Source organism: Trichoderma citrinoviride, assembly GCF_003025115.1.
Source record: "Trichoderma citrinoviride strain TUCIM 6016 unplaced genomic scaffold BBK36scaffold_2, whole genome shotgun sequence".
NCBI lineage: Eukaryota > Fungi > Ascomycota > Sordariomycetes > Hypocreales > Hypocreaceae > Trichoderma > Trichoderma citrinoviride.
The window spans coordinates 754,644-768,260 of NW_020194710.1; the positions used below are offsets into that span (position 1 = coordinate 754,644).

A 13,617-nucleotide genomic window follows, 5' to 3' on the forward strand; every position below is an offset into this window, starting at 1 on the left:
CTTCGCCGCTCTGCAAGAAGAGAGAAATTTTCATTGTCCGAGGTAGAGCGCAAGAATCCTGCGCCTGCTACCATCGCCAAATTCTGCGTTCAGACACGGGAGAATCGCCTGGGCGCCACGTCTTCACCATGTTTGTCTCCCAACTTTGGCCCAATCCCTGCATCAGTACCTTGAAGTAATGGCTGACCAACTTCTCTGATCAGGACTCGCTCGCGCCGAATTGAAGAAAATCAGAATGGGCGGCCGAGTCGTAACATTACTGGGCCGTAAGTAGAGCGATGTCATGGATCATTGGGCTGGTCCAAGCTGATAGTATTCTTCCAGTCAATCTGCCTTGACTGACTTCCTTGCGGTATGTCTCAATCGCATGTCTATCACTAACGTTACTTTCGCTGACACCATCCCTAGTCGCACAATATCTCTGCTGCTCAGATCCGAATCGAGGCGGACCGACGAAGACAACAAGCAGGCCAGGGCGAAACGACCGAGGAAAACAATGCTGCTGAAGTTGTTGAAACCGTTGAGACCGTCTCGGTCACGGTGGAGGCAAGCTCATCGAGCCGGACGACAAGAAGTCGCAACACCGCGGCTTTAGACAAGATCAAGGCAAGCAAGGCCTTCAAGAAGCGCAAAAAGATGGCCGACGATGATGATGACGACGACGACATAGCTCTGGCCATCTTCGAGGAGAGGCGGGCGCCGCTTCCTGGCCAAATGGAGAATTGCGAAATATGCGGAAAACGCTTTACCGTTACACCTTATTCCGTGGCTGGACCTGACGGAGGCCTGCTGTGCGCTCCCTGTGGACGCCAAGTAGCCAAAGAGCGAGAGGGACAGCCTACTACGAAGAAACCCCGGAAACAGACCGGCGGCGTGGGCTCGCGGCGCACCATCCAGAGTCGCATGCTTGATGGAGACGTCGGCACGAAAAGTCTTGCTACCCTTTGCGTTCAGACATTAGCAAAGAACGTGGATCTGGCAGAAAGCTTGGGTGATCTGCCGGAACATCTTATCGACAAGATTGCTCGGATATTCTCCAAGCGGCGTCTGTTGAAGCCAGATACCTTGCCCTTGTTCATGCAGCCATCCACCGAAGTCCTACACATCTACGACGGCGCAAAGTTGGGTCACCAAGAATTCATCAACATTCTTCAGGTAGCGTCAAACTTGAAGAAATTCAAGGTTCGGTGTGCGGTCCAGTTCAAAGACGAGGTCATGGACTACTTGCTCTCGAGAGATATTCGACTTGAGAGTTTCTACCTGCATGGTGCAAATCTCTTAAGCGAAGAAAAATGGCACGAGTTTCTCGCTGCCAAGGGCAAATCATTGAAGGAACTACAAGTTTACTTCACGGATAGGCATTTCGGAGACGAAACTCTCCAGCTTTTGAAAGAATGCTGCCCACAGCTGACTCGCCTAAAGGTTTGCCACAATCAAAAGGTCACAGATGCAGGAGTCACTGCGATTGGACAACTTTCGAGCCTTCGGCATCTCAGTCTGCAGCTCCTACATGACCTTTCTCCAGAAGCTCTCAAATCTTGTATAACCCAGATTGGAAAAGATCTCAGGACCTTGTCTTTCAAGAGGGTACCGGATGCCGACGACAGTGTCCTGGAGGCTATTCACAATCACTGCCGTTCATTAGCCAAGCTTCGCATCACGGAAAGCGAAGTGATGACAGACAACGGCTTTGCTCAACTCTTCACCAACTGGGAAAACCTGCCATTAGAATTTGTGGACTTTCAAAAGTGCCGGCAGTTGGATGCTGCTCATCCGCGGGAGAACCCCAAGAATATTGGGCTCTGCAGTGAGGGCTTCAAGGCGCTGATGAACCACTCCGGGCGTATGTTACGACATGTCAATGTGCATGCTTGCCGAAACATTTCCCGCGAAGCCTTTGAAGAGGCCTTCGGTGAAACGAAGCAGTATCCGGAGCTGCGACATCTCGAGATTAGCTTCTGCGAAGAGGTTACGGACTTTATCCTCGGGTGCATATTCCGAGCCTGCCCGAACATCAAGGAGGTCAACGTCTTTGGCTGCATGAAGGTCAAGGAGGTCAGAGTGCCACGAGGCGTGATCCTAATCGGTGTACCGAATGCCCAGGGCATGATAACTGAGGGCACTCACTGAGTCTCATGTCTTCTTCTCCTCTTACGATTTGAATGCGGCGCTGGGCAAGCGGGCTATGATGAATTAAGTCTCATTTCAGATAGATCATGCGACTTCTTCTGAAGTAATGAAAAGCAGATAATACAAGATTTAATCACTGCGTGCAGCAGACAGAATGACGAGTCGTCTCCCAAGCATTTTCATGACAGTCCCTTGGCTCATAACGATGGTACGTATGTAACTCTTTTGTGAATTACTAAACTCATCTGTTATCAGGCTGATATGTATGTGATTCAGCCCAGTAGGTTTTTTCAAGCAAATCTTTACAACCCTATTATCATCCTCCTTGTTTTATCTTTGTCACTTTGTGGCTTTCTGTTCCCGAGAGTACCTACCAAAGCCGATACAATAACGCCTTGCAAAACATGAGGTATACACCTTCTGCATCTCTTATGCTTTCCCAGAAGCAACCAAAGCTTGGTCCTCATGACTCCATCTCACAAGCCTATCAATGGTAGCCTGGTCAATGTCGTCGGAGGCGGTGGAGTTATCGTCACGCTTAAACTGCAGCCCAGAGGGCGCGCAGGCCGAGACCTTTTCAAAGTAAAAGGAATGAGCAGTGAGATCGACGCCGTCGGTGCTGGCGTTGCAATCCGCGTTGTCAATGCCAGTGCAGACTTCAATATCGGCGACAGTATAGGAGACGGTGTCGCCGTCGCCAGTAGAGAGCCAAAACTCGGGCGAGACGTGGCGGTACTCGAGGAGAAGGGGGGGCAGCCGAGGCACGGGGTCGTCGACGTGCGTAACGCGGAACTCGCCGCCGGGCTGGCTCGTGACGAAGTTGGCATACACGTCGTTGCCCACGCGGGGCGATCCGTACGTGTAGACGTCAACGGGGAAGCCCTGGGTGCGCAGGACCGTGGCCGCGAGCGTGGCGACGGCGCCGCCCAGGGAGTGTCCGGTGGCGACGATGCCAAAGGCCGGGTTGGCGGCGGCGGCCTGGGTGACGGCGGCGGTGGCGGCGTCGGCGATCTCGTTCCAGGCCTTTTGGAAGCCGTCGTGGACCTCGCAGCCCGGGGCGAAGTCGCAGTCTTCAAAGGCGAATTCGATGTCGGCGATGAAGTTGCGGATGTTCTTGCTGCCGCGGACGGCGAGGATGATTTGCTGGTGGGCGGGATCAACGGCGACAAAGCCCCCGATGCCGGTCTCAGAGCCTCTACAAGAAGGCACATGGTTAGTTCCATTTTTTTAGATTACAGTCAAGTATGTAATGGGAGGGGGGCTTACTCGAAGGAGTTGATGACGGTTGCTGCTACGGCGGGACAAGTATTGTTGGCGCAGGCGACTGGCTGTCCGGCGGGCGTCTCGGTGTTACAGTAGGCGGCTCCAGCATACTGGACAAAGAATTCAAAGTTGGTGAGATCTGCTTGGGTAGCTGTGAAGCTTTCGCCATCCTCTTTGTAAGGCGTTAGCAAACGAGTTATGGTGGAATAAGGGGGGCAGAGGAGGAGACTTACGTCGAGCTGTGAGGGTTGACACTGGGCTGCCAGCTACAACAGCGGCGAGGGAGAGAAGTTGCCAGAACTTCATTTTGAGGAAAACAGTATATGTACAAAGAAACAGAAGGAAAAGGGTATCATAAATTGATGGAGCTGGTGTTGAGGCTCGGCGAACAGCTGAACTATACACAGACTCACAAGAGCTACGACAGGAACGACAGGAACGCCACCAGGACCGCTTGCAGTATCTCCAGGAAAAGGATCACCAGTCTTGCAATTTACGTTCGTCCATCGGTCTTTATATATTTATTTCGCGCAACGAGTTTTCCGCCTCACGATTGTGAGACAGCACACAGACTCGGACAGCCCGGCCACCCCTTGATGCAACCTACCTCCTCCTACCTTCCCATACCATACCATGAGGGCAACAGGCAGCTTTCGGAAGTTTCATGAAGCAAAGCGTCTCATGCTGCGGCACGCGAAATCTCCCGTCTGTCTTTGTTACCCGTTTTACCCCGCCCTACTTCATGTGTGAGGGCTCCCATGTGGTTGTTTTCTTCCTTCTGTTTTGCGGGTGGTGGCTTAGATTTCCGTGCATGAACGCGACTCAGGTAGAAACTCGGGCAGCGGAGCCGACGCCCCAAAATAGAAACCGGACAGGCCTCTCCGTGGCGGGAAAGGAAGTTGGATCCGAGTTGGTTGTGACTCGATGAAAATTCTCGGCGGGATTTGTGTAGAGGAGAGGAGGAGATTGTTGCGGAATAGGAAACTCGGATGGCGTTTGTGAAAGACGATTGGCTGCTTGCGGATTCCTCGCTACTTTTCACTCGTGGGAAAGTAACCACAGATCGGGAGAGACGGCCAGAGCGCCCTGTTGAGATGACTTACATAATGTGAATTGGCGTGGGGGATGTGCCTCAAGGATCTGACATTTGACAAGTTGAAGTTGACAGGGGACGCGGGAGATAGGCTTTCGGTGATCGATATGGCAGGTAGAGTTGCTAGACTCGGACCTTTGTGGATGGTTTCATGGTCAATGGCACTCTAGAGGGTGATGGAACAAACTGAGAAGAGAAGCACGAGAGAATTGAAGAGCAAAGGCCGTGCAAAGTCATATGCAGAGTCGATATAGACCCGTCGCGGGAGGCTTTGCGCAGCATCTCCGTGTAAGTCAACTCGACGCTTCGACAACCACGCACAACATCGCTGACTCCCATGCCGTCTCACTACTAAGTTCTCTGAAACATTCAATTTTGTTTCTCGGAATAGTCCTGCCCGTCGGATTTTATTCCGATCAAATGACTTCTTGATTCCGGTGATCTTCAACGGACGTGCCAATGCTAGCAGGTGGTATTGACGGCTCGATCGGCAAACGGGAGGGATTTGCTGCTCAGGGTCGTGGGAGAGCGGCGATTGGCGAACGAACGTACACGCCCGTCTTGATAAACGGATTTGCGTGATATGTTTCATCGGCTCTCTATGTACTCTTTCAATTATTCTTCTACTGCGAGATGAGAAATTGCATGTGATCTGGGAGTATATCTCCCTTAGTATCATCGATATGCTGCGATTGATGCAGAGGGTGGCTTCGAACAAGCTGAATCGGCTCGCTACAAAATCTGGCTTGATGGCTTTTTCTCTACGCATTGCCTCGCTCTCTTTCGCTCGAACACGGCTTTCGCCAACTCCACAACGTCTCTCTACGAGCTTTTTGTCCTGGCGACATTTAGGAGTTGCAGGGGACAGTAGGACCAGCCGATCTCGGGCAATGCCTCCAAATCTGCAGCTCACGAGAAATGGCTCTAGCGTTGCAGCGACTCCTCCACCAGCGCTTAGGAGGCAGCTTGAAAGACTGGGAAAGACATCCCGCCAAGCATTGGGTGAGATAGAATCATGTGGCCACTCACAGATTTCCCAAGGAGTATCAAGAAGTATGCAGTTAAGCTGCGGCAATTGAGACGATTCAGAGCGGGCTTGCCGCTATCATGCTGCGGAAGAAAGACCAGACCAAGACGGCTGTATGAAGACGCACTTTATCTGTTTGGTAATCGACCCGCAGTCGAACTAGGAGTTGATGAGGCCTCTACTTATGGTTTCTTATCATTCAGCCTATGTATCAGTGGCCAAGTCTGCATCTAGAGACTCAATCGCTTGTTTGTTTGTTTGTTTGTTTGATATTAACGTCCGTGGCCGTAAGGCCTAAATCTCCTTAAGGAGCAATGTGGACGGCCCGAGCTAGCTATATCTAATAGATACAAGACCATTCAAGGCACGTAGGCTTGACGCAAGGAAATATCTAGGAAAAACCCTCTGCGGCTATTTTATGAGGGTGAAAAAAAACCTAGCGTAGATGACCGATAACCAAAATAACGCCACAGCACCCTCCGAGTCCTCGTGATACCGATGATGTCGTAAAAACCCGTCGTCAGGCTGGATGGTATTGATCGGTTGGCAAGGGTTGAGGGGGGTCCTGATTGCGGCTACCCCTTTGGCCCGGTTCTGCCGTTCCATATCTGCATTTTGGTCGGTCGGGCTTTGCAGCAGCGTTATTGAGGCATCGTAGTGTCGTGAGCCGAAGGAAGGAGGTCGTCAGCGCGGCTGGAATTGGGTCGTCAGCGCGGCTGGAAGGAAGGAAAGAGCCGGCGCGCAACGCAGCCAAAGCCGGCGCGTATCACAGCTAGAAGCCGGCGCGCAACACAGCTTGAGGCCGGCGCATATCACGGCGTTGTTGTTGATTGATTTGGTTGGATTGAACAGAAGGTATGAAGCTCTCAAAGTTCCCTTCTGTGTGTGTGTGTTAAGGGCTTGTTAGGCCCTAAGAAGGCTTTGGTGTAGGGGCCCTGCAAATATCCCTGCCCCCCTAACTAGCTGCTAACAGCAGCTAGAAGCGGAAAATATTTACAGGAGAGAGTTGGAGACTCAATCGCAGGCGTTGTCCTGTGCCCTTCTAGGGTAGGCCTGGTTGGCTGTACGACTCCAAGCTGTAGCAGTACATGATGAAGACGATGTACGAGTACGACTCGGGAGGTACATGCACGTACTGCCGGATTATCCTTGTTACGTCCCCCATATCGAGCTCATCGTCAAACATGAAGCATCTACCTAGATCTCACCATCACACATCGCTTCTGATCTGGTGAGATGCGAGTGTTCCCATCGACATGGAGTATCGAATCGCGAGTTGCAGAGAATCAACAGCCAGCAGCCACCAAAGGAAAGCCATCACGCGGGGTCTTCCATCGTTGCATTCAGGTTATATCTGATGGCACCCACCATCGTCCTCTTCTTCCTCGGATCAAGCAAACTATTGCTGCTTGCACAACATTCCCATCGCCATGCAGGACGCTAACGATGGGCCATCCTCCTCCATAATATGACCAGAAGAGTTCTAGATCGATTGACCCGAGCCGAGCGTCACCCTCCTGGAGTTGTCCATCATTCCTCGTCATGCCACATGACTAAGCCTTCAATGTGTCCGACGAGCCTCGAAAAGCAGTTGACCTATTCAGCTTCACCCTGTGGCGCTGCTCCACGCGATGCGTGTGTTTCTACGCCAAGCCACGCCATTGATCTGCTTCTCTAGCCTGCCTCCTTCTCGACCCTGGTTCGTATCTACATGCTCTGCTATTGTTGCCGCTCGCTGCCATTGTCGCCGCCATGCCGGATATCCCCGCCACTACTGCGTACATACAGTCAATACGCTTGGACAACAACGCAGAGAAATTCAAGCGCCGCTCCACCGCGGTGGCCTTTTCGAGACATTGCACCGAGGCCGATGCTTGATGCCCGAATGCGCGAGCCCGAAAGCGCAATGGTGACGTTCCCAATTCTGGGCTGGCGGCCCATTCGTGCATCTGCCAGCTGGAGGCGGTGACGTGGGATCGTCCGTCTGACTTCATGGCCGCCTTCTTGTTGATGCGACGAGCAGCTTCTGCGGGCAGGACATGGTGCAAGTGCAACCACATTGCAAGCGTTTCGGCTCTTGGCTTGGAAAATGCAGAGAACAGCAGATGAAGCATGGGGAACAAAAGAGAGGGGATGCCTGCGCCTGATTGGCCTTGTTGGTTTCTGCACTTCTCCAACCGGGGCCTCTCTGCTGTCCGAGTGTCTACACGGCTTGCTGGTATAATGCCCGTCTTTGGGACGATACAATGCACAGTACGGATGGAGTAGTGATTGACTGCCGTCCATGAGCCACTGTGGGCGTGAAGCACAGACAAAGGCAGCATTGGTCTATCTGTACGAAGAGAAGCAAGAAAAACAACCGGAAAATGGGCCAGTCTCTTTGCCACGGCCCTCTCCCTTGGAACTTGGCTTGGCTGGGCCAGCAGGAGGGGGGTCGCTGATGTCTCACCGCGAACACGAGGCTGGCGTGCGTGGTCCTCATGCATGATGAGTTCCTACTCCCTTGGGCATCGGGGCTCAACAGGGTTCATCAAGATGGGGAAGCGATTCAAGGTATATACTCGACGTCGTCTCCATCGTTCGTCCCATCCACTTGGAAAGGAGCTGACCTTTGACTGCAAAGTACTACTACCATGCTTCTTTGGAGCACGCGAGACCACGGGCGTCCGCTTCTAAAATCTCTACATACGCATCAGCCACGCTCTGTTGTTTGTTTATGCTCTGGATAATTGGCACTATGCCCTCGTTTTCCGACAGCGTCAGGTTGTCTACCGTGACGTGTGTCTTATCCGGCTTGGCTGCACTGGGGAGTGCCGGACCTACTGCTGCGTCGGCAAATGCGCAGATAGCAGCAGCAGCCGCGGCCCAAGCCTGGGTCCCGGATGGTTACTATGTGCCGCCGTATTATCCTGCGCCGTACGGTGGATGGGTGGACGACTGGCGAGAGAGTTATACCAAGGCCAAGGCTCTGGTCGACTCTATGACTCTGGCAGAGAAGACGAATATCACCGCAGGAACGGGTATCTACATGGGTGAGTGTTGGCTTCGTCAAGATGAGAGGCAGTTGCAGACTGTGAATGAGCGAGTACTTGTATGCTGACTAGTGGAACAGGGTGAGTTAAATCTGGAGACTTGCAAAAGCACAGACTGAAGCCTCTTCGAGTGATGGATGGTCTTTGTCATAACTCCGGCAAACTGGTCTCGTACACCATATGCTGGAATAAGAAACCTAGTTCGAGATGAAAGCTAACTCTGATTAGACGTTGTGCCGGTAACTCAGGCTCTGCTCTCCGAGTCTCCTTCCCCCAGCTGTGTCTCAACGACAGCCCTGCGGGCGTCCGACATGCGGACAATGTAACGGCGTTCCCTGACGGAATCACCGTCGGCGCAACATTCGACAAGGCGCTCATGTACCAGCGCGGTGTGGCCATTGGAAAGGAGAATCGCGGCAAGGGCGTCAACGTCTGGCTGGGACCAACGGTTGGACCAATAGGCCGCAAGCCAAAGGGCGGCCGCAACTGGGAGGGCTTTGGTGCTGATCCTGTGCTTCAAGCCGTCGGTGCAAGAGAGACGATCAAGGGCGTTCAGGAGCAGGGGGTCATTGCGACTATCAAGCACTTTCTTGGCAACGAGCAGGAGATGTACCGCATGTACAACCCCTTTCAATATGCATACAGCTCAAACATTGGTAGGTGTTGTCTCCGGCGGTATTGGGAATAACGGAGTCGGGTGAGATGCTAACAAGACTTGTCGGGGGAATAGATGATAGGACGCTGCATGAACTCTATGCTTGGCCATTCGCTGAGGGCATTCGAGCGGGTGTTGGCGCCGTCATGATGGCATACAATGCTGTAAGTGAATCCGAGTCGAGTGGCACAAAGCCTATAAGAAGGTTTCGAGACTACTAATACTTCTTATCACCACCCAGGTGAACGGTACTGCGTGCTCTCAGCACCCCTACCTCATGAATGCCCTCCTCAAGGACGAGATGGGCTTTCAGGGCTTCATCATGACCGATTGGCTCGCTCACATGTCCGGTGTCGCTTCTGCCATTGCCGGCCTGGATATGGACATGCCTGGCGACGTTCAGATCCCCTTCTTTGGCGGCTCATACTGGATGTATGAGCTCACTCGGTCCGCTCTCAACGGTTCCGTTCCCATGGATCGCATCAACGACGCGGCTACACGAATAGCGGCTGCATGGTACAAGATGGGCCAGGACAAGGGATACCCCGCGACGAATTTCGACACCAACTCCCGTTCTGCAGTCAACCCGCTGTATCCTGCTGCGTTGCCCTTGTCGCCGTTTGGAGTCACGAACGAGTTTGTTCCGGTCCGAGCCGACCACGACGTTATTGCTCGCCAGATTTCTCAGGAGGCTATTACCTTGTTGAAGAACGACGGCGGCATCCTTCCTCTATCGCCATCGCAGCACCTCAAAGTTTTCGGCACTGACGCGCAGAAAAACCCAAAGGGCATCAATTCATGCACAGATCGCAACTGTAACAAGGGAACTCTGGGCCAAGGATGGGGATCTGGTACGGTTGATTACCCGTATTTGGACGATCCCATCTCAGCTATTACAGCCGAGGCAGACAATGTCACCTTTTACAACACGGACAAGTTCCCTTCTGTCGGCGATGTATCAGACAGCGATGTCGCCATCGTCTTCATCAACTCGGACTCGGGCGAGAACACTTACACCGTGGAAGGCAACCACGGCGACCGCGACAAATCTGGCTTATACGCATGGCACAACGGCGACGAGCTGGTGCAAGATGCCGCTAGCAAGTTCAGCAACGTCGTCGTCGTGATACATACCGTCGGCCCCCTGATTCTCGAGAAGTGGATCGACCTGCCATCCGTCAAGGCTGTGCTCATTGCACACCTGCCCGGCCAGGAAGCTGGAAAGTCACTTACAAATATCCTCTTTGGACACACCTCGCCGTGCGGACACTTGCCTTACTCCATCACGAAAGAGGAGGACGACCTGCCCAGTAGCGTCACCACGCTCATTGACTCGGAGTTTCTCAACCAGCCGCAAGACACATACACGGAGGGTCTGTACATTGACTACCGCTGGCTCAACAAGAACAAGACTAAGCCTCGCTACGCCTTTGGTCACGGCCTGAGCTACACAAACTTCACCTTCAAGGCAGCATCGATCAAAAAGGTCACCCAGCTAAGCACATACCCTCCGGCTCGCGCGGCCAAGAGCAATGTCCCCAGCTTTGCGCAGTCCATTCCATCTGCGAGCGAAGCCGTCGCGCCTTCGGGCTTCAACACAATCCCCCGCTACATATACTCCTGGCTGTCGCAGGGTGACGCCAACCAAGCCGTTCTTGATGGTGAGACGGGCAAGTATCCGTACCCCGACGGCTATTCCACCACCCAGAAGCCCGGCGCTCGTGCTGGCGGCGGCGAAGGAGGCAATCCTACGCTCTGGGACGTTGCGTACAACCTCACGGTGACGGTGCAGAACACGGGCGATGACTTCGCTGGCAAGGCATCCGTGCAGGCGTATCTCCAATTTCCGGACGATATCGACTACGATACGCCCATTGTCCAGCTCCGTGACTTTGAAAAGACAAAGGAGCTGAAGCCAGGGGAGACGACGACTGTGACGCTGACGCTTACACGCAAGGACGTCAGTGTGTGGGACGTGGTGGCGCAGGATTGGAAGGTCCCCGCGGTTGATGGAGGATATAAGATATGGATTGGGGATGCCAGCGATTCGCTGAGTATTGTATGTCATGCCGATACTTTGCAATGTGAGACGGGTGTCGTTGGGCCGGTGTAGATGTGTGATTTAGCTTAGTATAGCATGTGCCTTTCTTGAAATGACTAGCCTTTTTATGTTGGACTTGATTGTTCCCAATTGTCGTGATTGAGCCCTATGTCTGACAAGTAATAGTACATTGCAATGCAGCTCTCTATATCTAGTAGATGCGCTTTGCCTTTTGATATACATCCCATTCCCGCTCCCAAGATCCATACCCATCACCACACATATTTCGTCCTCACAAAAACGTAATATTCCTCCGCCCACTCCCAAAATTTCCGAGCAACTCCCCTTCCCTTCCCCTTCCCTTCCCTCTACCACGCAACGTGTCTCCTCCCCTTGAGCTTCCTCCTCTGCAAGATCCTCCTCCCCGTCTTACTCCTCGTCCTCTTGAGCCAGCCGTGCCTGCGCTTCTGCACGAGCCTCGTGTGGCCGTTCATGGTGTTGCGGGGGCCAAAGCGCAGCTGCATGCCCAGAAGGGCGGGGTGCGCGGAGACGGCCGTTGCGACGGGGACGACGTCAGCTGCTGCTGCTGCTGAGACTTCTGATGATGGTGATGATGATGCGGGAGTGAAGGATGTGCTGGCGGTGGTGGAGGGTCGGAAGGTTGGGGATAGGGTTGGGCGGAGGGGGGAGAGGCATGTATATGTCCTGGAGGGCGAAAAAAAAGCAATTGTTAGCGATTGCGATTGGGAGGTTTGAGGGTTGAGTAGAGGAGGGGGAGGATGAATGGTTTACCGTTGGGAGAGGGGCGCGATGCGCGGGGCGAGGAGAGGCCGCGCGAGGCGGATGATGGAGTTCATTGTGGAAAGAAAGGAGGCGGCGACACTTTTTGCGTTGATTGTCGTGCCGCTGTTGGGGGAGGAGAGAGAGTGCCGGGTGGGCGGAATTGGGCCGGTTGGAAAGCTGTGATGGTAGGTAGTCTAGGTGGTTTGGGAGGTTTGAGAGTTGAGAGTTGAGTTGTTGGTTGTTTGGTGTTGAATTTTTGGGGGCTTCGGATTGGCTGGAGGGGTAAAGTTGTGGGGACGAGGCTACTGGTACTTGTGTGAGGCTGTTGACCGAGGATGCGAGAGATTGTGTCTGTGTCTGTGATGATGCAGAATGGCTCAGCTTAGACTTGACATTGCGAAAGAGTTGAAACGTCTGGCCATGAATATTCAGGATCTATTTACTTGTCAGTAGCACCCAAGAAGGAAATAGAAAGGCAAGGCAAGGTAGAAAAAAAAACAGCCTCCACAAATGACTCTATCCCACACATCAACCACCACAAGCCATCACAAAGAATCTACACCAGAAAAAATCAAAACAAAAAATTCACATCACATACTCCAACTCCCGATACCCCAACCCCTCCTCGATCCCAGCTCCAGCTCCAGCTCCAGCCCCCTCCCCCCACCCCATCACCATCTTCACCTCTCCAAAGTAATTCGCCTCCCCTTCCTGCCTGAAGCCCAGCTTCCCGAACAGCGCCCTGCTTCCCGCATTGTCCTCCTTGATCTTGGCCATCAACCCAACCAGCTGCACCTTTGCTGCTGCTGCCGCCGCCTTGCCGCCATCCAGCAGCAGCAGCCCCTCTCCCTTTGCGTACTCGTCGAGCACGTCTGACAGGTGCCGCCGTATATAGCCCAACATCGACCGCACGGCGGCTTCCCCAAGGCCTTTTCCGCGGTGCTGCGTCCTTGCTATCATGACGTCTACTTCACCTCTCAATCGTATCGTGTTGCTGCTCTCTCCCCTCGCTCCAGCAGCAGCAACTTCCTCCTCCTCCCCCTCCTCATCGTCATTGTCATCCAGATATAGAAAGAAGTTAATGTCGCCTCTCATCTTCTCCGGCGCATCGTCGCCTTGAGCCGTGACGACGCTCTCTCCGTTTGATAACGGCTCACAGACGATAAACGTCAGTTTGTCATGCGACGTCCGCCACGACAGCTGGTTCTCGAATTCTTCTTCCAGCGTCATTGGCTCTGAGGCGGTTGCCTCCTGTATGGCCTGTTTTTTTGTATGTTAACCATTTTTACACTGTAAGCAAATAAGCAGGACAGAAGAGAGAGAGGGAGGGAGGGAGGGAGAGAAAGGGGCGGCTGGTACCGGATCTTGCATCCAGTCGTGGTAGGTGAGCACATGGTGGGCTTCATACGGCACCAGCAAGGCTTTGCTCGTTGAGATGGCTGTCCCCATGTGATTAGCAAAGAGGGAAAGAGAAGCAGAGTAGTAAAGAATCTTTTGTTCATACCGATTTTCTCGTTGACTTTCATCTTTGGAGCCAGTTTTCGCTCTGCGCATGGGGGGTTTGGCTTATATGATTGAGGGTTGCTTGAGTTG

The 13,617-nt window shown here is 53.2% G+C and overlaps 5 protein-coding genes across 5 annotated transcripts; 2 read left to right on the forward strand and 3 right to left on the reverse strand.

Moving 5' to 3' along the window:
* Nucleotides 1-235: 235 nt before the first annotated feature.
* On the forward strand, nucleotides 236-2,130 carry BBK36DRAFT_1134218 (hypothetical protein; the record flags this gene model as incomplete). The annotated part of the gene is made up of 8 exons (XM_024892231.1): nucleotides 236-266; nucleotides 470-1,341; nucleotides 1,384-1,495; nucleotides 1,526-1,608; nucleotides 1,651-1,863; nucleotides 1,906-1,925; nucleotides 1,956-2,088; nucleotides 2,119-2,130. The coding sequence occupies 8 exons, from the start codon at nucleotides 236-238 to the stop codon at nucleotides 2,128-2,130; spliced, it is 1,476 nt and encodes a 491-aa protein (XP_024752789.1).
* Nucleotides 2,131-2,559: 429 nt separating this feature from the next.
* On the reverse strand, nucleotides 2,560-3,699 carry BBK36DRAFT_1156043 (alpha/beta-hydrolase; the record flags this gene model as incomplete). Its single annotated transcript, XM_024893889.1, has 3 exons — nucleotides 2,560-3,325; nucleotides 3,397-3,565; nucleotides 3,627-3,699. The coding sequence occupies 3 exons, from the start codon at nucleotides 3,697-3,699 to the stop codon at nucleotides 2,560-2,562; spliced, it is 1,008 nt and encodes a 335-aa protein (XP_024752790.1).
* Nucleotides 3,700-8,493: 4,794 nt separating this feature from the next.
* On the forward strand, nucleotides 8,494-11,313 carry BBK36DRAFT_1111544 (glycoside hydrolase family 3 protein; the record flags this gene model as incomplete). The annotated part of the gene is made up of 4 exons (XM_024889713.1): nucleotides 8,494-8,549; nucleotides 8,774-9,201; nucleotides 9,276-9,364; nucleotides 9,442-11,313. 4 exons carry the CDS (start codon nucleotides 8,494-8,496, stop codon nucleotides 11,311-11,313), a joined length of 2,445 nt encoding a protein of 814 aa, XP_024752791.1.
* Nucleotides 11,314-11,603: 290 nt separating this feature from the next.
* BBK36DRAFT_150161 (hypothetical protein) lies at nucleotides 11,604-12,108 on the reverse strand. The gene is made up of 2 exons (XM_024897576.1): nucleotides 12,034-12,108; nucleotides 11,604-11,946 (listed from the first exon to the last, which is right to left on the reverse strand). Exons 1-2 carry the CDS (start codon nucleotides 12,096-12,098, stop codon nucleotides 11,610-11,612), a joined length of 402 nt encoding a protein of 133 aa, XP_024752792.1. The 5' UTR covers nucleotides 12,099-12,108; the 3' UTR covers nucleotides 11,604-11,609.
* Nucleotides 12,109-12,609: 501 nt separating this feature from the next.
* On the reverse strand, nucleotides 12,610-13,550 carry BBK36DRAFT_1156046 (hypothetical protein; the record flags this gene model as incomplete). The annotated part of the gene is made up of 3 exons (XM_024893890.1): nucleotides 12,610-13,284; nucleotides 13,384-13,463; nucleotides 13,529-13,550. The coding sequence occupies 3 exons, from the start codon at nucleotides 13,548-13,550 to the stop codon at nucleotides 12,610-12,612; spliced, it is 777 nt and encodes a 258-aa protein (XP_024752793.1).
* Nucleotides 13,551-13,617: the final 67 nt, after the last annotated feature.